The sequence below is a fragment of the Zosterops lateralis genome, assembly GCF_965231275.1.
Source record: "Zosterops lateralis genome assembly, chromosome: 4".
Taxonomy (NCBI): domain Eukaryota; kingdom Metazoa; phylum Chordata; class Aves; order Passeriformes; family Zosteropidae; genus Zosterops; species Zosterops lateralis.
The window spans coordinates 11,785,198-11,810,312 of record NC_139765.1 but is presented as its reverse complement, the minus strand read 5'-3'; the positions used below and the strand labels follow the sequence as shown (position 1 = coordinate 11,810,312).

The 25,115-nt window shown below is 40.1% G+C and overlaps 1 protein-coding gene across 13 annotated transcripts in view; it reads right to left on the bottom strand.

Annotated features, from left to right (window-relative positions):
• Positions 1 to 16,294, bottom strand: part of ABCC9 (ATP binding cassette subfamily C member 9) — a 69,086-nt gene extending 52,792 nt beyond the window's left edge. For 6 of the 13 annotated variants that reach the window (XM_083860174.1, XM_083860176.1, XM_083860175.1 and 3 more), the window contains exons 1-8: positions 16,161 to 16,294; positions 14,767 to 14,810; positions 9,523 to 9,590; positions 7,822 to 7,987; positions 5,900 to 6,041; positions 5,422 to 5,543; positions 4,372 to 4,538; positions 3,465 to 3,707 (exon numbers count right to left, since the gene is read on the bottom strand). In XM_083860174.1, the coding sequence (XP_083716300.1) occupies positions 3,465 to 3,707; positions 4,372 to 4,538; positions 5,422 to 5,543; positions 5,900 to 6,041; positions 7,822 to 7,966 (819 nt within the window). In that variant the 5' untranslated portion in view covers positions 7,967 to 7,987; positions 9,523 to 9,590; positions 14,767 to 14,810; positions 16,161 to 16,294. Of the gene's footprint in view, positions 1 to 3,464; positions 3,708 to 4,371; positions 4,539 to 5,421; positions 5,544 to 5,899; positions 6,042 to 7,821; positions 7,988 to 9,522; positions 9,627 to 14,766; positions 14,811 to 16,160 lie in introns of all 13 variants that reach the window. The other 7 variants (XM_083860179.1, XM_083860180.1, XM_083860183.1 and 4 more) reach the window with 7 other exon arrangements.
• Positions 16,295 to 25,115: the final 8,821 nt, after the last annotated feature.

The window sequence follows — 25,115 nt, the reverse complement described above, 5'->3', positions numbered from 1 at the left end:
CTGAAGTCCTTTCAGTTTAACAAAGGAAGAGTTTTACTGACCAGAGCCGTGCTCTGCAGAGTGCTGCTTTGCACTTCAGGCAGCACCTTTTGACACTTTAAACAAGCATCTGTCATTTCTCAAGTAGCACAGATGCCTGCAAGCTGCAAGCTGCAAGCTGCAAGCCCTCTTGAGCATTCACAGAGACATTTTAAGCACAGCCAAGCAACAACCACCTCCTGCCCCAGCAAGTTCACCAAAGAAAAAGCAAACATGCCTGTAACCTGCCTGACTGCCTCATGTCTTTTATTTCCTTCTTTTCTCAGTTTTTCCCTTTTATGCCATTTCCACAGTGAGATGGATTACATGCATTGTGCCAAAAATGTGCAGGTGGATCAGGGGGCTGCCAGAGACTGGACCAGGCCAATGCCAAGGAGCTTAGGAAGGAGAAATAAGCACCAAGGGGTCAAATTAGAGCTACCATTTCAGAAAAGGGTGAGAACTAAACTGTTCCCTCTGAGGAGGGAAAGAGCATGAGGGCCTCATGTGAGTTGCCCAGACAAAAGGCTCTGAATGTGTGGCCTAATGGGTTTTGAGCTTGAGTGCCCAAAAAGGGTTAATCACGTTCCTCAAATAAATTATTAATAACTTTAGCAGCTTGAGAGGAGCTAAGCTAAGTTATTGGGTAAACGGCTGCCATCTTTTGGGAAAAAATAGTTATCTTATTCTGGGCATTCAATTAATAGTAAATTTGTTAAGTGGAAATGGTAAAACCTTATTTCTCTAACAATTTAATAGCCATTTTCACTGTTACTGCAATTCACACATTGGTCATCACTATATGAAATCTTTTTCCTTTCCAAAAAAAATACTAATTAAATTATCTACTTTATTGCTAAACATTGTTTTTAATTTTTTTTTTGTCAGGACTTTATATTAGCTGAAGCATGTAACAGGAAGAGAGGAGGAAGACCTTTTTCTAATCATAATTTCTTTTCCAGAATGGTCTTGAAGTGTTATAGGCTTGCATAGAATGCTGTGGTGTTAATTAACCAGTCTGGGCTACTGTTCTCAGCTGTGTCACTTGATTAGATTTTCCTTGTCTTTGTCAACTTCCTTTCAAATTCCTATAATTTTCTCTACCTTGGGCACTCCACATTGGAATAAAGAGCAGTGAGACAGTGCTTGCTGATAATTCAATTCACCCATAAGGTTTGCCTCAGTAAATATGGAAATCAAACTATTCCCACAGTTCTGGAGCTGGCAGTATGAGTCTGGTGCTGAAGGGCAATTATCCTGTGATTGATAGTTAACATTATTGAACTGTCTGTCAACTAACTGTCCCTGTCATTGATAGTGAACACAATTTCATTCCTCCTTTTCTTGGCCCTAACAGGTAAGACCCATAGTGGGACATGAATAGCACACATAGGAAACTAATGGTCCTTGACTTGAAAAATTGATTTTTCTATTAAGTTCCCAGAAGAAAAGCTTTCTATTGACCATCAGGACAAATTATACAGGATTTTAACATGCTAAATCTATTTTTGGATATGTAATATATGATGCACAGATATGTGGTGTGAAATATCTTGACAGCTTCAATAGAAGCAGAAGCAAAAGCCAAGCAAGAACAGAAATGGGAGCACCTTTTTTTTTTTTTTTTTTTTTTTTTTTTTTTTTTTTTTTGGGGGGGGGGTGGGGGAGTTTGGGAAAGTAAATGGAATTATGTGATAATTGATAAAATTATTTCCATTTTCATAGCATTCAGAAGAGATAGAAAGACAATATCATGTGAGCTATCTCAAAGGCATTTCACAATACAGAGTATTCAGGGTCATGTTCAGCATCTTTCATCAAGATGTGAGAAGAAGGATTTGGGAAGGAGCAGGAGTTTTTCTCTGCAGGGCTATGGAGCACAGCTGAGATCAGCTATCTCCAGGCACAGGCTGGGGTAACCCCACTTAATCCAGAGGAGGCTGTGAGGCTCCCCTCACCAGTTACAGGAGATTAGTGTAAAATACACACTTGGCAGAAGAGACAGTGGCATATCACCTCCCCCAGACTGCAGACTACTCTCCAGGCTGAAGAATTTTCCTAATTCTGCAGCTGTTTTCTGGCCCAACCAGGCACAAGCCAACATTTCTCCACAGGAATGAACTACAGTGAGTCCCACTGCCTGGCTCCTTGGATTTCCTTTAGCCATTTGGTTTACTTTAACTTTATCTACAAAATACCAGTTTACTTCAGGGTTTCAGCCTGTTTTTGAATAGTAGCAGCACAAATGTGCTAGAGGCTGTGGTAATCTCAAGACTTTAGACAGCTACAGAACACAAAATATCTGATGTAAGGCAGCATCAGAAATGTAGGTGAGTGTAACTGCATATGTAACATTTATGCAAGTGTTTATATGTGCATGGCACACCCTGAGGGAAGCTACACACTGAAAGTTTGTGCTCATGCACATCAGAAATGCACATTTAACTTGCCTTTTGACATCTGAACTGCATTTTTGTGCAGACACAGACCTGCAGATGTGAACGAGCTACAGACAAATGCTGGCACCCAGCTGTTGTGCCTGTCATCAAGAATGGCACAGACTCAGGTCCTTAAGCCACGTAGGTGCACATCCCTCTTTGGCCTCTTTAAGTAGGGTTTAGGCACCCTAAGGAGCTGGTCTAAGGGATGTACCTCTCCCAGGCTGCTGTGAAAAGTTCAGTTCCAAAAACTCAGCAGCTTTCTGCCTAAATGAGAAAGATCTTGATCTCTCATCTCTGTAATCCTCAACTGCAGAAGGAAAGAGAAGCAACCTATATCTGTTAAAATACAAACAATTGTAGTGATAATTGTTTCATCTCAGAAGGAACAGAAAACAGCCTGCAGCTCCATTAGCTGTTGGGAGCAAAGAGCTGCCTAAATGCATCCAGAAGTTTCCCTGAAAAATCCTGCCCTATCCAGTGAGTTTTCCCAACCATGCTTTCTGTACTGGGTCTGGCTGGGATGGAGTTAATTTTCTTCATAGCAGCCTGTATGGTTCTGTGTTTGGGATTGGTGACTACATCTCTGCTAAGACACCAGTGTTTTGGCTATTCTTGATGTGTGGTTTTGGCTATTTCTCTGCCAGGAGAAAAAAAAAAAGGTTGAAGATGAGTCTTTCCAGCTGAAACTGTGGACAGAATGCCTTCCAGTTTCATAAGTAGCTAAGATTTAAACAAATCTTTCACTGTTAAAATCTAGCAAGTGATCACTCTTGTTGTGGTTTTAGTTTCCAGTTGCACTCAGTTTGGCAACTCTCTCCTGCTATAAATTCACTTAAAACCAAACAGTAACTATTGGATTGGAACTTCCTACGCCAATGTTTCACCTTAGAACAAACAGTCCTGAACTGAAAATTCCTAAAATGAGGATTTCATGAAAGCTGAAGAAATTCAAAGTGACACTTTGGCTTTCTAAGGCCAAACAGTGACATGGACACCTGTTATTACCTTTTGTTCTTCATAGGCTTCTTTGAGACAGACATAATTTGTCAGTGCTCTCATTGCAATTGGGAGCTTCCCAATGGCCTTCAGGTCCACAGGTTTCTTGTGAGCAGAAATAATGAGAGTGTTCATCCACCAATAAGTTGCCTTTGAGAGCAAATTGACAAATGGCTGCAGGAACCTCACCCCCAGATCCTGCAGATCCTCTGGAGGCTTTACTTTCTGAGGGTTCATGAAAAACACATACCTCTGCAGAGGAGAAAACAACAAACATGGGCTCAGAAATTACCTTATTGATAGTAATATTTTAGTTTAAAAAAATGCAAGATAACTGCAGTCTCAATTTTGCTTTTAAAGATAATTATATGTTGAATTTAAATATAAATTTGCATGTAAATAGGAGCATTTCCATTTTGACAGATAACTGGCAAACAGCAATATGGGATGTGGATACTGTTCTGAAACCTACCAGTACCACCTATCTCAAGCTGAACAATACTAAAAATGAAGTCTTGGGAAATAATTTTATTTTAAGTTATCATGGTAAGGACATATGATAACTTACAGATTCACTACATAAATAGTTCATCAACACTAACACAGTACTAATTTTACAGATTGCATCCACCTCTTCATGGGCACAAATATGTATCTATCTACATAAATATGCGTGCACTTTGTGCTGATAGATGTACACAGGCACACACACACCAAGCCCAGGGGATACATCAAGGACATGCATTTTAAAGGATTTAAATCACCACTGGTTTCGGCAGAATTAACCAAAGCTTTATGGCTAATCTAGACTTGAGCCTAAACTTGACACAAGCCAGAGTTCCTGGGACTAAGGAGCCATCTTCATCCCCATGATAGTACTGATACTTTTCCAGATCCTGAGGAAGAAGCCACATACCCTGACTCGGATGACATTGATCTCCACAGCCATCAGCAGCCCATAGAGGATGACCATGATTCCAGTGATGCAGAAACGCAGCTGAGAAAAAGGCACCCCGTCCTGGCAGTATCTGACAAGCTTGATGGTTTTGGTGACAAAGGCCATAATCCAGTAAAGGAACAGGGCTGTAAAACAGGTGCATGTCCATAATTTAAAAATAAATTAGTGTAACTACAGCATTTTAGCTTCCATGGCTTGATACAGTGCAGGCACAGTGATCCTCTATGTCATCAGCTACTGTTTTCTTTCCTGGGCCACAACCCTTCAAACAGATCCACAATGGCAGATTTTCACACAGGTACAAAATCCACTGAAAGGGACTTTATCTGAAGGGGAAATTTGTTATTAGAGTGAATGAAAAGGCACATAACAAAATTCGTATTGCCTCTTAGAAAAAGCAGGGTGCATCCCAAGTGAGAATATGGAAATGTGCTCATTTTGAAAAAGAGTTTATGGAATTTAGTGCTATTCTGCATCCTGGCTGGTATCTGTCAGGGGCTTGTTCAGGTGGTTGAGTTACAGGCAATTTGGACAATATAATGTATGGAACATTATTCTGTCGGACCAATGTCTGGTCTGACCATCTCCTGACTGAGAGAACAGATGGGATAATCTTGGAATCAGCTGCAAAAGATGTTGAGAAAGAGCAGCTTTCTCCACAGGAGAGTTTGTGGTCAGATCACTATTCAAAGTGGCCTTTTGAAATAGCCCTTTTGAATGCAGACAAGTTTTTCCTCAAAATTATCAGCAGTGCTAAAAAATACCTAAAAGCTTGTGATAGAAATGCAACAGGTGTGCAAGGCTTTCTCTTTTGTAATAATTTTATAAGTAATTTTCAGTACGTTATGAAAGGTGCAGTAACTCCTGTGATACTACCAGTTGCAAAAGCAGAGAGTTATTCCTCTCTGTTTTAACATTCTCACACATTCCACCATTCTCCTCAACCTATGCAAGCTGATTTTGGCTAAAATACAGGGATTTGTAAGAATTAATAAATATCAGACTTACCCAGCAGTAACTTTGGAAAGTTGGATGTTTCAATATTATGGTAATACACTATGGATACAGTGGCAGCCACAAATCCCATTATAGCTGGTAGAAAGAGATGCAGGTGGCGAGATTTCATTTGTCTGAAAATAAATACAGTACAAATTAGTGAATTTGGTGCCTTTTTTCACCATTGTGCGAAACCCTAGGTGTTCTGCTAATCTATTGAAGAGGACAAACATGAATTTCTTAGAGGAAAAAAGATTTTTGTCCTAATGAGTGCTTAACTTTGATCAATATTTGCTTGCCATTATAGCTTCAGAGAAGAAAAAATGCCAACAACAATGGCTTCACCTTCATCCCATTAAAACCTGGACTGTCCATGAAAGGATTCTGTGAACTTTTTGGGGGAATGCCTTACCAGACAGCCCATCAGGCATTAACACTGTTCATTAACACATGCAATTAGCGTGGTTATCCACCAAACTGTGCCACTTACGTGTCGGAAACAATCCCCTCTGCTATTTCACACACGTGCACGAACAGCAGCGTGAACGTCAGGATCCACCGCAGGTTGTGCCCGGGGAAGTGCAGCCAGGTATTGTGGTGAATCTGCACTTTGGAGCTCTGGCTTCCCCAGCCTGGGAAATTAAAGCAAGGAAAGAAAAAGGTTGTCTCACAGTCAGTCAGTGACTGATCTGGTTATCAGTGTTCTGAGCCACACCTACATGCAATCAATACAAACCTCCTCCAAGACTATGGGGACTGTTATTACTAAAAAGATGACCCAGGAGTGTCTCAGTTGCCCCATAATTTAAATCAAACCCTGAAGACAATGAGACAACACTTTTTCCAAATTACAATCAAAGAAAAGTTATTCCTGGCCGAAAAAAAAAGATAAGAAAATAACTACAAAAAAATCACCCCAAGTGGCAGCCTCAGACAATGAACAGATCTGAAGTGATTGGAACCTTCATGTCTTTTACAGCCACAGACAAGAGTGGGGAAAATTTCCAACTGATATAAAAGTTGCATCCTCAAATGGGGCCTCGAAGAGATGCTTTGACTTGAAACAAGTAACATATATTACCTGTTTCAGGCCTGATGGGAGCACAGTCAGAGTGGAGGCTGAGAAGTGATTTCACAGCTCCTCTCCTTCAGGCGCAGCCCAGCCTCACAGGGCTCTGCCTTCCTGGCCCTTCAGAGCTCCCAGCACAGTGCCCAGACTCAAATTAACCAACAAATTAAACCTGAAGCCTATTTCCATGTCATCACCTCAGATGTCACCTGTCCTTTCCAGGCATGATCCTCTCTGAGGCCAGTAACTCACCAAGAAAGGGGACACCAAGGATCTGAGGGAGGTGACAGGGCTGGGGAAGCTGAGGCATGACCACAGGTTGGATTCTCATGGTGGGGAGCCTTGGCCTCTGTCTCTTCCCACAGTTACAGGGCTGTTCTCAGTCAGTAAGCCCAAAAGTCCCTCTTGCTGTATATATCCCTCTTCCCAAAGCCCATAGAGAATCCCAACAACAGCACGTTTTGGGGAAATAAAGAAACCAAGCAAAAGGAAACAAAACTAGCTCAGTTTAGAACCCAGGATGTGCTTTTGCTACACAAGGATGCAGCATCTCATCGTGCTTAGAGGCTCATCAGGTGACTCAGGAACACATAAACCAAAACCTGAGTTTATTCATTCTTGGAAACTGCCAGCATTTCACCATCTCACCCTTGTTTAAGACACAAAATACTGCAAGAACAAATTATTCTCTCTTCTCCATAGCTATTTCAAGCATTTTCTATAGTTCTCTAGGAATTTCCTGATAGAATATGGTTTTCTTTGGCCTTGCACCTTCTTTGTCTCTCTCGAGCTGCTTTTCATTTTTTCTTTGCCCACACATCTGCACAAACACAGCTCATCACCAAATTTCTGGTTTGGAGTCAGTCTATACCATGGACTCCAGCTGGCTTTTAACACTCTGTTCTACTGTAAATATTTCCTACACCTGTCCTAGCCTTAGATCCAAGGTGAACATGTTGGATATTCTCTGTGATTCATGTAACTTCCAGAAAATTCAGGCCCACTGCCCTAAGTCTTCTAATATCTAATAATAACAAAGGTTGCAAGTTTCCAGTTTCAAATCAGAAGAAAAGTTCTGCAGAGAGAAGTTTCATAGCATTTGGTTCTGATCTCTCTGGTTCTCATCCATGTCTTTATGTTGATTAGTTCAGATTTATATCTAAAATTCCCACATTTCAGTGAGTTGGCCTCATGTCCTCTGAGTGAAGCCATTTTGCCTCTTCTTTTTCAGAATTCATAAATACAAAACATCGAATGGTTTCACCAAGCCCATGCAAACATGACTGAGTATAAACACAGGCTTGAGTGTTTGTGGGATGGCAGAGCTCCATGGAATAACTCACCAATGAATAAAATTGGGAAGGTGATAAACAGCAGGAAGACATGAGGGACCAAGTTGAGGGCATCCACAAAGCAGACATTCCTGAGGACACCAGCACTGATGTTGTAGGCTGAGGCATTGTCATTACCACAAAATGCAAGTCTCATCTCTTCTGGAGGGTTTGGCTACTGCAGAAATGAGAGAAATGTTGACTACCAAGAGTGCTAGCACTGCCTCTGACTAAAGACAAAATAAATATAATAAAGAGACGGGGAAGGAGCACACTGAAGAACCCATAGAGAATAGCACAGTTGTATTTTGAAAATTATTTTGGGCTATGTCAAATACAAGCACATTAGAAAGCTGTGTTTATATGGCATTAGTATTATTTATATTTTCATAGTATTGTTTATATTTAGTTGCATTCATTATTTAAGTGCTATATTAAAATACATTTTGCTATAACTTCTAGTGTTCACTATAGGCACAAACACCATGCTGCAAAAGCTCTGTGAGAATATAAAGAAAGAAAGTAGAAGATATGAAAAATAAGTATTTTCATTTCTTATAACAAACCCCAAATGGACATAAATTGACTTGTGTGTTGCTGTTTCTTGTTTCTTTGGTGAGCCAACACTGTGCAATATCTCCAACATTTGTTGCATTGCGTTCCCAGTGCAAGCTTGGAAGTTTTGGTATTTGTGATCTGGAAGCTTTGCACCCAGTGATATTTTGTATTTCTTCATTGTCACATAGAACAATGGCCACACACACATTATGGATATTATGGATATACTGTGGATATATTATGGATAAATGACAAACTCTTAAGCAAAGTAGGTGGTACTGGAGACTGCCTAGGCAGTAATTCAGCATTTATGTTCGATCTTGAAAACCCTTAAACACATGCTTAGACTCATCCCAGCAGTCTCTGACTTCCATGATTATCTTTGTACACCAAGATAAGCTCCTGTGTTCGTGTTGCAGAGCATGAGCCATAGAGTGACCCAGAGTTATGACCAGGCTCTGGCTTAAATCAACCTGTGCATCATTTATTTCTTCAGTCTTCTTTACAAGAAGATGAAACAGGAACTGCAAACAAAGTCTTTCCTTGCTCATTTCTTTGCCTGAGACTTACACAGAGCAACACAGTGCTGTAGAATAACTTGTGGAAACTCATCTATCCACACCTTTTTATTTTCTCAAATTTCACAAGCTAAAATGGAATATATTTAATTCAGCAAAGCATCTGTCTGCAAGAACATTGGCATTAATAGGCTTTGCACTATCAGAACAAGATTGAGATGCAAAAAATGTATGAATGCATTTTAAAAACAAAAAAAAAAAGTCAGTTGGAATGGGGAGAAAAGGGTTTCCTTCTTTCCTCAAATAGTTCAGATTAGTTCTGTAAGATGTTTAAACAAGGTACTCATGAAAAGGTAAGCATAAACTACACAAGTAGTCCCTTAAAGACAGAACAAATATGCAGATCTTCACAAAAATACAGAATTCAAAGAAACATTTTGAACCTCTGCTAAACCCCCCGTTAGCTTTTAACCAAGTTCTTTTTGGATCTGAAAAGCACAATCCATATCGAATCACATCAGGGAAGAGGAGTTTCTTTGAAAAGAGTGTGATAAATGCGCTCCCTTTCCCAAATACATCAGCAGTTTGTGGCTGAGATTTACCAGAAGTTAAGCATAACTCGCATTCATGTACTCACTGTGAAGCAAAAGCTGAGGGTCAACTGACTCAAACTTCAGTAACCACCATCTGCTAACAGTCCATGTGCTGTAACACAATTTGATGGAGATTTTGGCCCATTCTCTATAATGAATAGAGTGATATGACCACTATCATGCTATAATTTTGTTTTTATACCAAACGACATTCATAAATGCGTAAGGCTCGTAACAAAAAATAAACATTCTGTTAATGCGGGATCTGCCTGAATATATCAAGGAGTTATTAGCAAAACAAATAAGGAACTTTAAAAAAAAAAACTACACAGAGGTTGCTTGGGTTTAATTTGTGAAAGCTTGACATTAAGGGAAACATAATGATAATGGTAATCTCTTGAAAATCAGAAGTGCTGTTTCCTCATTTTTATCGAAGGTCAGAAGTCCAAGGGAGTTCTGCTGGGAATTTTCCTCCCTTTCCCACAAGGATGACTCTCTTCCGAGACAGCATAAGATGCTGTTGTGGTCTAGTGGTTGGAGTGGTACTGAAAGGCAGGAGAATCCTGGGTTTAGATGAGCACTGAATCATTGACTCCCTGTGTAGCTTTTGGCTTCTAGTCAAAAATCAATCTGGGAGAAAGGATGAAAACCACATCCAAGGGAAGCTATGGGAACTGCTGTTTGTTTCCCATTTTTCTGGAAGGGAAATAGAAGAGAGGCAGGCAGCAAATGTTCAAGTGAAGGACTATTAACTGCAGGAAGAGTGTTTTCTCCTAACTAGAGACCACCATCAGTTTGCAGAAGTTTCCTATCACATCGCAAACAATAGTTACTAAAAGCTCTCATGCAAGATGCATCTTTGAAGAATCACATCTGAATCCTCACAAGAATCTGTGCTGTCCCTAGTTTTGTGATTGAGTATGTCCAGTAACACTCTTAAAACCAATTGTCCTTTGCACATTGCCAGGGGTGAGAAAAGAACCTGGTCGTACTAATACTGATATCTAGAAATAGTGCACATCACAATGGTGATATTTTTCAAGAGAAGGTAAGAGCAGCCTATTCACAACAGTATTGTTCATTTCAAAAAGAAAGAGAAGTAGAAATTAATTGCCTTCTCTTAAAAAGAGAGATAAAATCAAGCCTAGGGTGGTCAGTTTATAAAAATTGCCAGAAAATAAGAAAAGATTACATGGCAAATGAAATGAGATAGGGTAACTGACAATAAATTCCCAAGATTTTTGATCAGAAAACTTCATCATCAATCAGTTTATTCAGTGACCATGTTCATTAAACTCCCACAGGCTTAAAATCTATCAAAATATTCTGATCAATGTTGTGATGCTGTGCTCCCCCAATGCAGCTTTGGCCTCATAAAATGCCAAACCATCAAATGTACAACTTCCCTGTTTAGCAGCACTCAGCTCAGGACACACACCCAGTACAGTTTGGCACTGATAGGGAATAGAAGAGATAAAAACTGTGGAAACATTAGTAGTCCATTGATTCTTCTTTCCTCCCTTCTTTCTTACACCCATTTTTCCATCTCCACTGTGCTGGGAACGAGCTGTGGCTGGAAGTGGAGGACACATATTCTGCATCTGTTGGCATATACCAAATTTCTTAACACTTTCTGCTGCAGGCAGTTCTCTGGATCTTCAAGAATGGTGTATAAAAACAACCTGCACTACCTTAGAATTCTGAAAAATAATGTCATCTTCAGTTGCCTTGTGGGGAGACATGAACCACTCCACCTTTCCCTTCCCATTCATTTCTGGTTCAGAAGGCAGATCCCACATCCCCCCAAAAAGTTTTGTGACTCAAACCACTGGACCTTGCTTTGTTTTTTGGAGAACTTAGACACAGAGGAGACTCTGGAGGTGGAGAAATGCACAGAACTATCACCCCCTGGAATAAAGCATGTAATGTAGCTCCTGCCTCTTGGCACAAGTTTCCCAGATAAGGGAAATATACTGGATGAAGTTTTGCTGATATCAAAGGGAGGATGCTTTGCATTTACAGTCACTGCCCTTTGGTTTGAAGCTGAAATTAGCCATTACTTGCTGCAGCATCAGGGCATGGCTCCAGAAGCTCCTTTTCATTAGCCTCAAAGTTTAACAAGCTGTGTTCTTCTCCAAAGAAGGACAGAAAGAAAAGCCCCTAAGGCAGAAGAACAAATCCTTGATTTCTCTGGACAGTACAGGGCATTTTTCAACAATGCTTTGGCAGCTCCACTGAAAATAACAGGAGTTGGACCATGACAAGTTTTCAGATGTGATCTCTCATCCAAGAAAACAGTGCAGTCTTCAATCTTTTTCAAATAAAAATATGATAATGTGATGGCAAAATTTCTTGTGCCCACACTCAGATCCCATACTTGGAAAGTTCAGTGCAGCTACAGAGGGACACATTTTTAGGCCTGCAAACAGTGTAAGCTTCAGGCTAATTAAAGAGTCAAAGCTGCAATTTAAACAGCATTTCAGTATTGCAAGTTAGAGTTAAAGAAATCTTTAATAATCCTAGGAATTCTAAAGAGTTTTAAAAGGCCTCAGCTACAGGGATTTTTAATGAGTTCTAGTTTTGAAAGCTTTCATTCAAAAAACTGAGCCTGGAAATTAAGACCATTTGAAGATCTTGATTGCAGTTAAGAGTGAAAGAGTGAAAAGGCGCCATTCCCTTCTTTCTGTGCAACCATAAGATTTCATGAAATGAAATTAAAATGTGAAAATTAAGAATAACGAATTATAAAAACCTCAAAACAAAACAAAGCCAAAACATGAAGAATTGAAGAATTGCAGTTTTGCTTACTGTTGTAACTCATTGAAAACTGCAGCAGGAAAGGAAGATGGAACACTTCTACAACTGACCACTGATCAAATTTGGTTGCCTGAATAAAAATTAAAGTATTAAACTATTCTTCCCTTGGCTTTTACTTCTCTAGTAAGCAGATGCTGTACTTCAGTCAGAACTACACCTGTAGGAAGGGAAAAAGAGGTATCTTGCCCATGTGTGGAAGTGCTGTTTGTTTCTCTCCATGCTGAGATTTATGCAAGTACATAACTAAATACACAGAAACACTTATTCTGTTCCTCCCACAAAAAAATGAGAGAATGCTGATCATACAGAACAGCAAAACCTGTAATGTTGAAGGTCTTTGAATTAAACCTAAGCAAATCATAATACACAGCTGACTCAAGTTTTCCCACCATGTTGCCAAAGGTGATTTTCTCCTTCCCAGAGATGAGGAGATAGACTTTTTTAGACTGCAGTAAGTATGCAAGGAGAGGTCATAGAGGTAAAACTGGGCTGCAGAGCCACAGAAGGAGAATTTTGAAGAGATTTCTGTTGTATCAGGTATGGAAGAGATTAAAACCTTTAGTGCTCCAACTCAGAGAAGTTATTGCATTCCACAGCAGCAATTGCCCTCCTATACCTGCCAGGGCCCTTCCTTGGGAACAGCCCTGCCTGGAAGGGTACACAGGCGAATAAAGCAGCAAAAGCCAGGTGGGTTTACCACCCCCAGCAGCCTGCCTGCCTAGCTGTGGGCTCAAAGTCCAGCAGAGAGCCACACAAACATAGTTCAGTCTCACAATCAACAGTCCTAATCACTGTGGTGCTGTCCCCAAGGTAAGAAGCCCTGCTCACATCAAGCTCGACATCAGAGATGAACTGCTGCAGTTGCCCTATTTCAGTTCCCAAGCTGGCTCATACAGGACTGTCCCAAGGACATAACAGTGGAGAAATGTCCACCAGCCTCTTAGCAAAACTTTATCTGTGGGTTCCAAAGGAGGGGAGAGGCACTGGAAAGCAAAAGCCTCTTCTTCTCACATGGATTAACCTTTTCTCTAAGCTCATGCTGGAATCTTTGGAGTTGAAAGTTTCTCTACAGGAAGATGGCTTTGACTGGCAAACAGCAATGTCAGAACAAAATGGGAGCAGTCTAACTGCCACATTGAAAAAAAAGAAACTGTGTAACCTAAAAGTGAATGTTCTGGAGAAAAGAGATGAAGGGGTAGCAAGTTATTTTGAAATTTGTTGGTCATCTGCATTATGAACCACTTCTCATCAGGTGGTAGCAGCCATTCAGAATAACTGTTGAGGTGCTCATAAACTCATTTAAAAAGACAATTTTATTCATAGTCATTACAAAAAATGGCTTTCCCAGAGAAAATTTCATTTGCTGTTGAATACAGTAGGCTAACAAGTTATGCTAGGATAATTGCAACAACGTGGGTACATCACAATTTGCTTCACTGCTAATTGTAGCAGGAATGTTATACTTTATAATAATGTTGCCAAGCATGCTAGGCTTAAATCTATCATTTCAGACATGGAAATGAAGTAATGGGACAAAGATCATTTGATAACAAGCATGTGCCATCTGAGGATATCAGCTACATTCAGCAACCCAGCAGAAGTGCCAAGTGCCAGGTAATTTTTTGTTTTAACACTTGTAGGCTGGAAGGCCTTAGTCTTTCTAAGTTATTCTCAAATTACTCACTTTAACTTCTCTCTTTATGAATTCTACAACTCATCAGAGATTCTCAGAGGTAGTTTTTCCTTCTCCCTTTGAGAGTGGCCTGTGCTGAATAGTCAGTTTGAGCTAAAGCCATCAGCCAAACTTCACAGAGCAGGGGAATGGAAAGAACAATCAGGAGGATGGGCCCATGTTGGTACCAGCGGAAGGCAAGTTTCAGCTGTCCTTTATATCATTTGGGAATCTGATTCCCTGTTGGTTTGCTTTAATGAGGATGTGAACTATCTGAACAGCAGTTCACCCTTCAATTAAATAGCTAAAAACCCCCATGTCCTTTAAGCATTTACATTTTTATGCTAAGATCCCCATTACTGGCAAGTTGAGACTTCCTGGTTTTTAGGCTAAAGTGGACAGACATAGTGATAAGAGAATAAACAGAAAACAGCACAAAAGTGATTCATTAACAAATATTCACTGTGAAGAGGAGAGAAGTTTTGGGAAGAAAGAAAATAGGTCAAAGTCGTAAACATAGAAATGACAGAACATTGAACCTAAACACTAACAAATCTCATTTTAACAAGCATAAATGGGGATTCTCAGGGCACTAAGCCAGTTCATGAGATATATTTTCCATAAGCATTTCTGAAGAAGACAATGAAAAAATGGTAGATAATCTAAATTTCTATTAAAATTATGAGAATATCCTCATCAAGTACAAAACTATAAGAATCCTAATTAAAGACATTTAAACTACCTTAAGGGTCTTTTAAAGTGGACTTAAAAATCTTCATATTTAAGAGTTTCATCTTACCTGAATTATCACTCTGATCGTCATGCTCTGCAAGGTACTTATGACTACAAAAAAAAGAGTATAAGTACACTCCTCAGGTGGAGCTTGTTTGGGGGAATAAGAATATTTTGAAAACATTTATTGCAGTAATTCTGTTGTCCATACTTAAAAAAAAAGATATAAATTGATAGTTGCACTTCCTAATTAAAATACATCTGTTTACAGAGCATTCTTGTGTCTCAGTTCAGATCAAATTTCATTTTGGTCTTACATATAATGTGCATTATATGCCCATATATACATATAAACATGTATGTAGATACATATGTGTATGCATATAGGTGCAGGGTGAAGAAAACACTCTGAGTTTTACGAAAGTACTTAGTTCTTATCTTCTGAATAAATCACAAAAGTAAAATTTGTCTTTTCTTCTGGAATTTCCCATAGTAAATTTTAACTGAGGACAAATGATTAATTTATAGCTTTGAATGGAAGGCCTAACTCTGAGGTTTTCGGTCAGTGCTCTGAATCTTTTTCCTTTCTGCATTTAACCCTTCTAGTTTGCTCTTACTTTCCTGAAAACACTTTAACCCAACCTATGTGATCTATAGGCTCACAAATAGTTCTGCTGAGGTAACGGCAGAAAGCACCGTCCCCTTTAAAACCTATTCCATCAAAAAAGACCCGATACAAAATACAATTATTTTTTTTTATTCCTTATTTAAGCCATGACCACCTATGCTCCACAGACCCCTCTTCCTGGCTAAGCAGTGCCCCAGCTCCCCTGGGCCTGAGGATGATGAATTACCTCTGGTGCTTGTCAGCGTTCGCAGCGCGAACTGCCGTGTGCCACAGCCTGATCCAAACGGTGCAGAAGTCAATGCAAAGAATCTCATTGACTTCGGGAGCCTTCTGGATCAGACTCCAAACACAGGGAAAATCACAACGGCAGTGGTGCTAAACAGGCTTTTGGCACTGCAAAGCATTTCACACAAACATCTGCAGTGGTCTCTCATACATCTAAACGCATCATTTGGTTGTTGTTTTTTTTTTCTTTCTTTTTTTGGAAAGCTTCTCCGCACAATGCGATCCCCAACACCAGCGTGCTACGCTGCCTGCTGTAAAACCTTCGACTTCACATTGCCAAGACAGGACAGTTTAAAAAAAGAAACATAACCCTGTGAACAGCAGCAAAGAAAACATCAGCAGGAGGGGACCGTAAAGGCTGAGAACGCCTGCGAATGGAAAAGGAAAAAGAGATTGGAGTTGTAATCCCAGGAAAGAACGAGGAGCAGCCCTGTCCCACAGATATAAAGGGAAGGAGGAGGAGGAGGTGGTTAGTGGGAGATAATGGGGGGAGGGTCATCGCATGCCCCGTTTGGTTGCTGAATGTTAGATCAAACTCTGCAGCTTACCTTGGTAAACACAACCCCCAAATACCAACCCAAAGTGTCACTCGGTTGTGCTATGTGATCAATATCATCCCGATGGCAGGATTTTCCTCCACTTAGTGAAGCCGCTCCAAGCCCTGGAGTGGATTATTTTTAGGCTGGTGATGGGAAGATCAGCTGCTGCCTCCTATCGAGTTTCCAAAGTGCACAAACTCTTCTTGCCTTTCTCATACGCTGAAGGGGGCAGGAAACTGGAAAGAGACAGGCAAGCAAAAAGCACCAATTTTTCACCTCCTGAAGCTACAGTCCCCTGGGATTTCTTCTGCTTGCTTTTATTTTCATTTTTCCCTCTCTGGAGCAGTAAGATTCCAAGAAGCTGCATTGCAGCACATGGACTATTAGCAGATGGCTATTCTGAAGTAATTGATTTAGACAAGGTAGTTTAACTTTTGGCAGACTTGCAGAGATTCAGCTTTTGAGTCCTTTGTAATTAATCTTGGATAATTTGAATTTGACAACATAATTTTGCATGTCTTCCACCATATTAAGCAGTAAAGTCTACTCAGATATTTTACTTTATTGGCTTACCTAAATCCCTCCAGCTCTTCTGTTTAAAATACAGACCAAATCTCACTTTTTTGATCACACAAGTCTGCTTCTTCTGGCTTTTTTAATACTTGAAATAGAATTCCAAACTAATTTGATGTGCATACCAGGAATAGATTTTTCAATACAATAGCCCTTATTTATGTGGGATAACATTTTTTACTTGCAAAATACATTGTATTTATTTACTTAGAGGTAAAGAAGTCCCAAGGGAGCCCACATGTGGTTGGTTGGTTTGTTTGCTCATTTTCTTGCAGCTCCATCAAAGAAAGATGACCCAAGATTCGGATTTTTCCATTGTGACAGTTTCACTTGAGCCTTACAACTTAAGGCCATAAATTACAAAGATCTGGGACTTGTGGTGCAGCACAGGACATGTGGCTGTGCAGGGTGGTTTTAGGTACAGCTGTTGGAATCACAGAATGGCCTGAGCTGGAAGGGACACACAAAGATCATCCAATTCCTGTTCAGTCATTCAGTAGTAGGGCTGGAGGCCCTTGGGACAGAATTCTGCTTAGATCTTGCAGAATCCAGGGATTGCATCTAGATCATTAGAGAGCAAATGGTTTCCAAGGGATTGAGGTCAAAGATGTTTCCATGAATGGGGTTACAGGGAATGCTGAGCTGAGAATGGACTTGGATGGCTGAGGCCACACACTGCAGGATTTATCAAAACCTTGGCAAACCCAGACTGCTCCTTTTTCTCTGATGTTTCAAACCTGACTGTGGTAGGGATAAGAAATCAGAAACCTCACAGCTAGAGCTAATTAGTACCTTTTGTTAGCTCCTATTGATTTGAAATACCAACGGAGCTTTACCTATTGATTTGAAATACCAACAGTCCTCCAAGGCATGAGAAATCTTTGACTTGTGTTTACTACTTTTTTTCCCTTTTCATATATGAAATGCTTTAGAAAAAAGATTATGGATAGGAAGTCTCTGAGTTCTTCTATATATTTATGTCTTTAAAGAAGATTTTTAAAGAAATAAAAAAGTTTTAACCCATCCAATCATCTGAAATTGTCATGTAGTGTTTTTGAAAATATAATTAATTTCTGACAGAAGTTAGTAACATTTATGGTCACAATTTTCTTCATCAAAACATGAGTATTTAGTTCATTGTGATTCACTTCGGTCTTTTCTACAAAATTGTTTAAACAGGAAGGAAAAAAATAAGGCAAAATGAACATGGAATCAGCCAGCATGTTTCATTTTGCTCTTTCTAAATGGGGCACTTTCATTTCTCTGTATGACAAGCTAAAGTGTTTTGAAACGCATTTTAAAAGGATTAAGAAAAATGAAAAGCTCTGAAATGTCAGAACAGCCAGCCCTGATCTGGCATTTTGTGTCAGGGCTTTTCGATTTGAGAGGAGAGGGAGGGGGGAAAGAGGAGGAAAAATTATAATTTACGGGAATTCAAAATGTTTCCGGGAATGTTTGGACGTTTAAATGAATGGAAACAACCACAGGAAGATCCTCAGGTACCCCCACGTCCAGCACGTCACCCGTTTTCCCCGGCAGCCTCCAGAAGGCGAGATCCCGTACTGACATCTCTGCTGCATTCGGCTGCAAAGGCGCCAGCGGTGCGAGACCCAACCGGGCACCGGAACCGCGGGACAGAACCGGGCACGGCACCGGGACTGCCCCTGGCAGAGGATGCGGGGAGGGATGTAGGAGGGATGCGGGGAAGGATGCAGGGAGGAATGAGGGAAGGATGCAGGGAGGAATGGGGGGAAGGATGCTCAGAGGAATGCGGGGAAGGATGCAGGGAGGAATGGGGGAAGGATGCAGGGAGGAATGGGGGAAGGATGCAGGGAGAAATGCGGGGAAGGATGCAGGGAGGAATGAGGGAAGGATGCAGGGAGAAATGCGGGGAAGGATGCAGGGAGGAATGTGGGGAAGGATGGAGAGAGGAATGGGGGAAGGATGCGGGGAGGAATGCGGGGAAGGATGCTCAGAGGAATGTGGGGAAGGATGCTCAGAGGAATGGGGGAAGGATGTAGAGAGGAATGTGGGGAAGGATGCGGGGAGGAATGAGGGAAAGGATGGAGAGAGGAATGTGGGGAAGGATGCAGGGAGGAATGCGGGGAAGGATGCAGGGATGAATATGGGGAAGGATGCGGGGAGGAATGTGGGGAAGGATGCAGGGATGAATATGGGGAAGGATGCAGGGAGGAATGGGAGAAGGATGCAGGGAGGAATGGGGGAAGGATCCGTCACCCCCTCGCTGCTCCCCGGGGCACTCACCGGCGGCGGGGGGTCCCTCCGGGGCTTGTGGCCCCGCGGCCCCGGAGAGAGGACAGTGCCTGCCCATGGAGGATGTGCAGCTTAGAGGCAGAAGCCGCTTCACCTGATGGCTTTGGGGAGGGAGAGGCGGAATGCAAAATATTCAAAGCGGATCTTAACAAAAGCGCTGAGTTTTGGCTACTTCGTTCTGTGAAATGCACAGCCCGGCTGGCACTGATTTCCACACCCTGCTGGGCTTCCATCAGCTCGAGCAGCTGAACCCAAAAGAACCAAAATGGTGGAGGAATAGCATGTGTGGGAAAAGGTTTTCATAAATTAGGACTCAATAATGTGAGGAAAATATCAGGTGCTGCAGTGTGGATTTATTTGCCACAGGTCCTGGCTGAGCGCTCTCCACCTGAGCTGTCTCGGTTTATTTAACTCCCTAACCAGGAAAGGAAGGGTGGCTGCACTCTGGACACTGTTCACACAACAAGCTGTTCTGGTTTCAGCTGCCAGCAGCTCTCTCTGCCATTTCCCATACTGTGGGCCAATCCATGGGTGTCCCTCTATAGCATCTATGACAGTCCAATGTTAATAATCAAAGCACTGACCATAACGAGTTTCCACTTATTACCCAAACTCAGGGAGACGCCTGCAGGTTCCTTGTCTTTTCCATTTCTTAGGTGAAGAGCTGAAATCACCATCATTTCATCCACTTGTGCATGTTGACATTAAAGCAGCTGTTTTGGAGAAAACCTCTCATTGTGCTGAGCTGGATTAATTCCTTGACTGATTTTAAACCAACTTACATAATTTATACCAAGGCTTTATGCTAACAGAGCAACACAAAAAAATATTCAGTCGGTTACATAAGTTATGAACTATCAAGTCTTTATTTTGCTTCTAAATTTGTCACAGTGACAGAATCCCCCACAGTGCTGTGTCAGAACTTGTGCCGCCATATAAAAAGATCAGACTGACACAGCTTTCAAGATTAACGTTATTTACACTTACAACCCTACTTTAAAAAAAAGTTTGATATATTTCTTTTAATTACACATTGCTCATTTTATCTAAAGAAAAATTAATGGATCTACCAAGAAAATTGTAATGAAGTAGCAAAGATTAATTTTTTATTTAAATTTTTTTAATGTCATAGAAAATGCAGTCTCATCTTTGGATAAATTCTCTGTCTGTTTAAAATATTTATTGTTATTAAGCTTGGAAGGGGGGAGCTGTAGAAGCTTAGTATTATTTAAAATATTTTCCACAGCTTTTTTTAAAAGTTAGCATGCCTGGTTTCTATGGGGAAAAGTGTTGTGGAAAATATATACAGCAAAATTTCAACAGAGCAATCTAAGTAGCAAAGAACTCTATATGGAGAAGGATGAGAAAATCCCAGACCTCAGAGTTCATCTCTATAAAAGGTGTAGAAAGCCAAAGGCCTTGAACAGCAATTTACAAACCCTCTGATCTTTGAGGGACAACGGTGCCGTGGTGGAGTCAGAGGCATCGAATACAATGCTACCATTTGCCTTGGCAGATCTAGATCTTGGCAAAAGTTAGATCCTGAACACAATACAAATTTTCAGATCTACAGGTTTACTGGTTCTGTTTGACAAAGGCTGTTTTACTAAAAAAAAACCAACCCACAAAAAAACTCCACCACAAACCCATGGGCAACCAAACACATGTGGTTTGCACTACACTTTTTTTTCTTTCGAAAACTCCACAAAGTCTAAGAGTCATTCCTTGCATATTGAAGGGCTTTTTAAGGCTATCAAGGATAATGCAAGATCTCCACATCCTCTGAGTGTAGAGGAGTTGCATCATAAATATCATAAAGCAAACCTTTTGTACTACAACTTAGATTCTACCAAACCCATAGATCCACTTATACTATAAATTCCCGTGCTATTGTGGATTTTACATGTATGTCTGTGTGTGAGGAACTGGGAAAAATGGAATTTTTTTGTTTTTAAATAACCACAGAACCATTAAGGTTGGAAAAGACCTCCAGGATTATCAAGTCCAACCTGTGACCAATCCCTACCTTGTCACCCAGCCTGGAGCTCTGAGTGCCAGCCACATCCAGTTCCTTGGACACCTCCAGGGATGGGACTCCCTGCTCTGTGCTATATTGGATTTGAGTCCTCTAGGCTGACACTGGACAATTCAGACCATTCTTTTGCATTGCCCAGAAAACCTTCATTATTTGTAACCCAGCAAACCCACCTCCCGATTTTAAATTCTCTGCAACCAAAACAGAACTAATGTGGGATCACCATTTTCTCCCATTTAACTCAACAAGGCACCTACATTGTTCAGTCCCATTTATAAATGCTGGCTTTTAGAGACATAGTAATCAGAAATAAAAATTTTAGGTGTTTAATTTCAGAGTGAATGCCTGAAAGGGGCATCAGATACTAAACACAGAACTCACCTCCCCCAGGATTAAATGGCAGATGCTTGATTGCCTATGTGTCTCCCTGCTACTAGACTCTCTATATAGCTCTTGGAGAGAAAAATACATCTTCAGATTATTATTTTCATCCTAAACCAAATATAGAAGATAGTGAGAACTAATTCCACTCTGGATAGGACTATCTCACCCCAGGAAAATAGCAGTGTTTATATGGTTAAAGTTTTGAATACTTTACCTGTATCTTCTTCTTTGAGGCAAGGAGATAAATTTTCAGCCTGATATGTTTCTTGCATGTATATTTTAAAAGGGCAATAACCATGACAAATGTCTTATAGAGGCTATTCCTACCATTTTTACTACACCAGCAGAACCCTCACAGAATGTCTCCCACCTGCCTTTCCATCTCTGATTATAATTCCACAAGTTTTCCTACTTGAGACCTGCCACATTCTATGCCGTGAAAAATGTATAGCATAAGGAAAAACAACTCATCAAAACTATTAGAAATCTCTTTGAAAGGAAAAAATGAAATTCATTTGCCTATACTAGCCCTGAAATCCAACATCTGTTGCATACAAATTACGGTTTTGGTTTTTTTTCTGTTATTTGTTCCATAAAGAAAACATTCTTTAAAAATCCACTACCATAAGAGGATGTATTTAATCCTTAAGAAGATTTGTATCTTTTTTTGCAGGCAAGATATGTAGTGCAGTGCCTTGCTTTTAGAGAAACATTCAACATAAAGGGTTTCAATCTGCCTTTTATCTAAATCCTCATCCTCCAGTCTCTGAAGCTGCATATCTGTAAGCTGGAAACTTCTTAACAAATCTCTGTTCAGACTTCTGGTAACAGAAAAGAACTTCTGCTCAAATTCATTTCCATAAAAAGGACAAACCCCAAATACATTTAAAATCATTGTGATCACACCTTATGTTGTATTTCAGTTAGTGATATGTCATCTAGGTAATTCAACTGCTGCAGATTAAGGGCAGTAGTTGAGGATTTAATACATTCTGCCCAATCCATTGTGTTATTTGCTACTCCTGCATTTAGCACAAAATGCTGATATCCTGGATCTCAGAACTTTTCTTGTTCTCTTCTACCTGATGTCATCTGCTACCCTTGCTAGAAATCACGAAATGGTAATGTAAATGTAAAGTCCAATTTATAGCACACATAACTTTATTAAATCTCACCTTACATGGATTAAAATCAGGAACAAAAATTAATCAAAATATTAAGTTAAATTACTCCTTTACAGTAGAACGTGTCAATGGCTCAGCAGTGGAAGGTAGTGTTTTAGCAGAAAACAAATTAGAAAACAGATTAAAAACACCCTAAATTATCCAGTAATCAGCACACTGCAGAAACTTTATGTCACAAGGAATGTTGCAGCCACAGATTTGCCCAAAACACTTTCTGAAGCTCCTGGGTAGGGTATATCTAAGGTTCTTCTGTAATACTTCATCACAGGCCTGTGACACCAGTCTGACAGCGTGGTTAAAGGGTTCATATAAGTAAAGAAAAAATGGGATAAATTCTCACATCACAATTGGTCCAGGCCCAAGACAACCACAATACCATATGGTACAGAAATTATAGAAAATTAAACAGCCTTTGTGGTGAAAATAGCAGTTCCTGTGGAACAGTAGCAGCAAAACACCTCCCTGAAGTGCACAACGCTTCCAGGCAGACTCTTGGCAGACAGAGTAAGATTTATTAATGTGACTTCAGGGGCATTTACATCAAATTTGCTGTAATAAAGAAAAAGGTCTGAGAAATGTAAAAGGAAATTAAACAGACTTTCATCATTGCTCACTCTCTGTTTTACATCTTGCCCCTGTAGCAGTCAAGAGCAGCACCATCTCATTTCAAGTGGCCCAATGGGTTCTTTTGCATTTTTGCATATGAAATGCTGGCACACTGAAACAATCTGGACACCATCAAAATAATATGACTAAAACCACCCTAGCCAAACCTTCAATTTGTGAATTGGTATGTAAATGGACTGCACTCAGCTATTCTGATGAACTGATTCTTCCCTCCTCCCAGTTTTATCCCAGGAAGACCCTGCTGGTCTGTGTGCACTGTGTGTAACATGTTAAGCATTGTCACTCCAGCTGCAATTAAAAATTAACCCCATCTGTACAATCCAGACCCAAATCTGATGCAGAGGCATCATCAGTTGTTCATCCAGCAGTTGCTTCAAATTACAGGGATTTATCTACAATGAGACAGATTCTGTGAGCCAATTTGCAGCCACTGACTGCAAGATGGGGCTGAGAAATGTCTGAGAGCAGTTGAACATAACCGGGTTTAAATTTGAACCATAAGGCAACAGCCACTAGTGGTAAGCATCATACACAGATGACATGTTGTACCTGAAATGATTAAATGTCTTCAGGAGGTCTAACTCCCATTTCCCTCTTCAGAAAATTCTAGATGGAAATACAAGTTAATATGTCCAATACTCATTTCATACATTGTAGGGTGCCCTGAGCAGCTGATGTATGTGTGCACTCTTCTGTTTAGACTAAAAAATCACAACAAACTCACTTTATCTGTTGCTATGGCAATGCTATGTTGTAGGAAAAAAGTAGCTAATGCTACTTGTGATTCATGTTGCTTCATAGAACTGAGAAAGAAACAGTGAGAAAAAGTGAGGGGAAAAGAAAGGAGAGACACTTTAGGGGATGTCTCAGGGAATATTTGTGTCTTTCAGGGAAAATACAGCTGCACATTCTTCTTACCTTCATTGAGCAGAACCTTTGTGGGTAGCTTCATCTGAACTGGATATTTGGCTAAATCACCACTCAGCCCAGGCAGCTGGTGTTTCATTAAACTGGTCCAATGCTAGTTGACAGGAAAACCACAACTAACAGAATTGGTTGGAATTTTATTTTGAGCAGCTTTTCCTATTCTGCCTTACTGATTAAAAAAAAGAAATTCAAAGTATTTCTGCCATGTATTTACTCTTTACTTACAAAAATACAGTATTTGTCTTATTTTTACTTTTTTCCTCCCTCTTTTATTTCCTCCCTCCTTTTAGAAGCAAAACACAGAGGAAGAAACTGGAAAATCTTATTTTTCTGGTGTTTTTAGAGTCCACAGTACCTTGTATTTGTAGAGATGACAATTATGATAACATTGTAAAAACTCTTAGGTGTGAAAATTTTATCTTTTTTTTCCTATGAAATTTTATTCAGCATTTTCAAAATGCAAAATCCAAGGCTCCATATTTTGAAAATTTTAACTTGTCTTCTTAAAAAGCAGTGCTAACAGTGTTCCTTCTGAAGCTTGGAGGACATGCAGATCCTTGAGGAAACCTCCAGAGCTAAAAAGAGAGATATTAATTGAATTGACATATTAATAGAAGATGGGGAATATATGGATTGATGCAGTTATTCAATGTATGAAACATTTTATTATGTCTGTGGAACCCAATAAAGTGGGATCCTGATAAATAAGCTGAAATGCTATTTTCTAGTGGATAATTTACCACAGTTTATGGACACAATTTGAACAGTAAAACCCAAGATTCTTGTTTAGAAAGCTTCCTCTCTAGCAAATATGCATTTCAGCTCTTACCAAGAAAATTTATAAGGGTAGAGTAGTTGTCTTATCAGACCATTCTGTTTTGATATCAGGTATCACCAGTAAAAGTGCCACTACAATTTTGAAACAATCTCCTTTGCACTCTCAGTTTGAAGCATTCAACT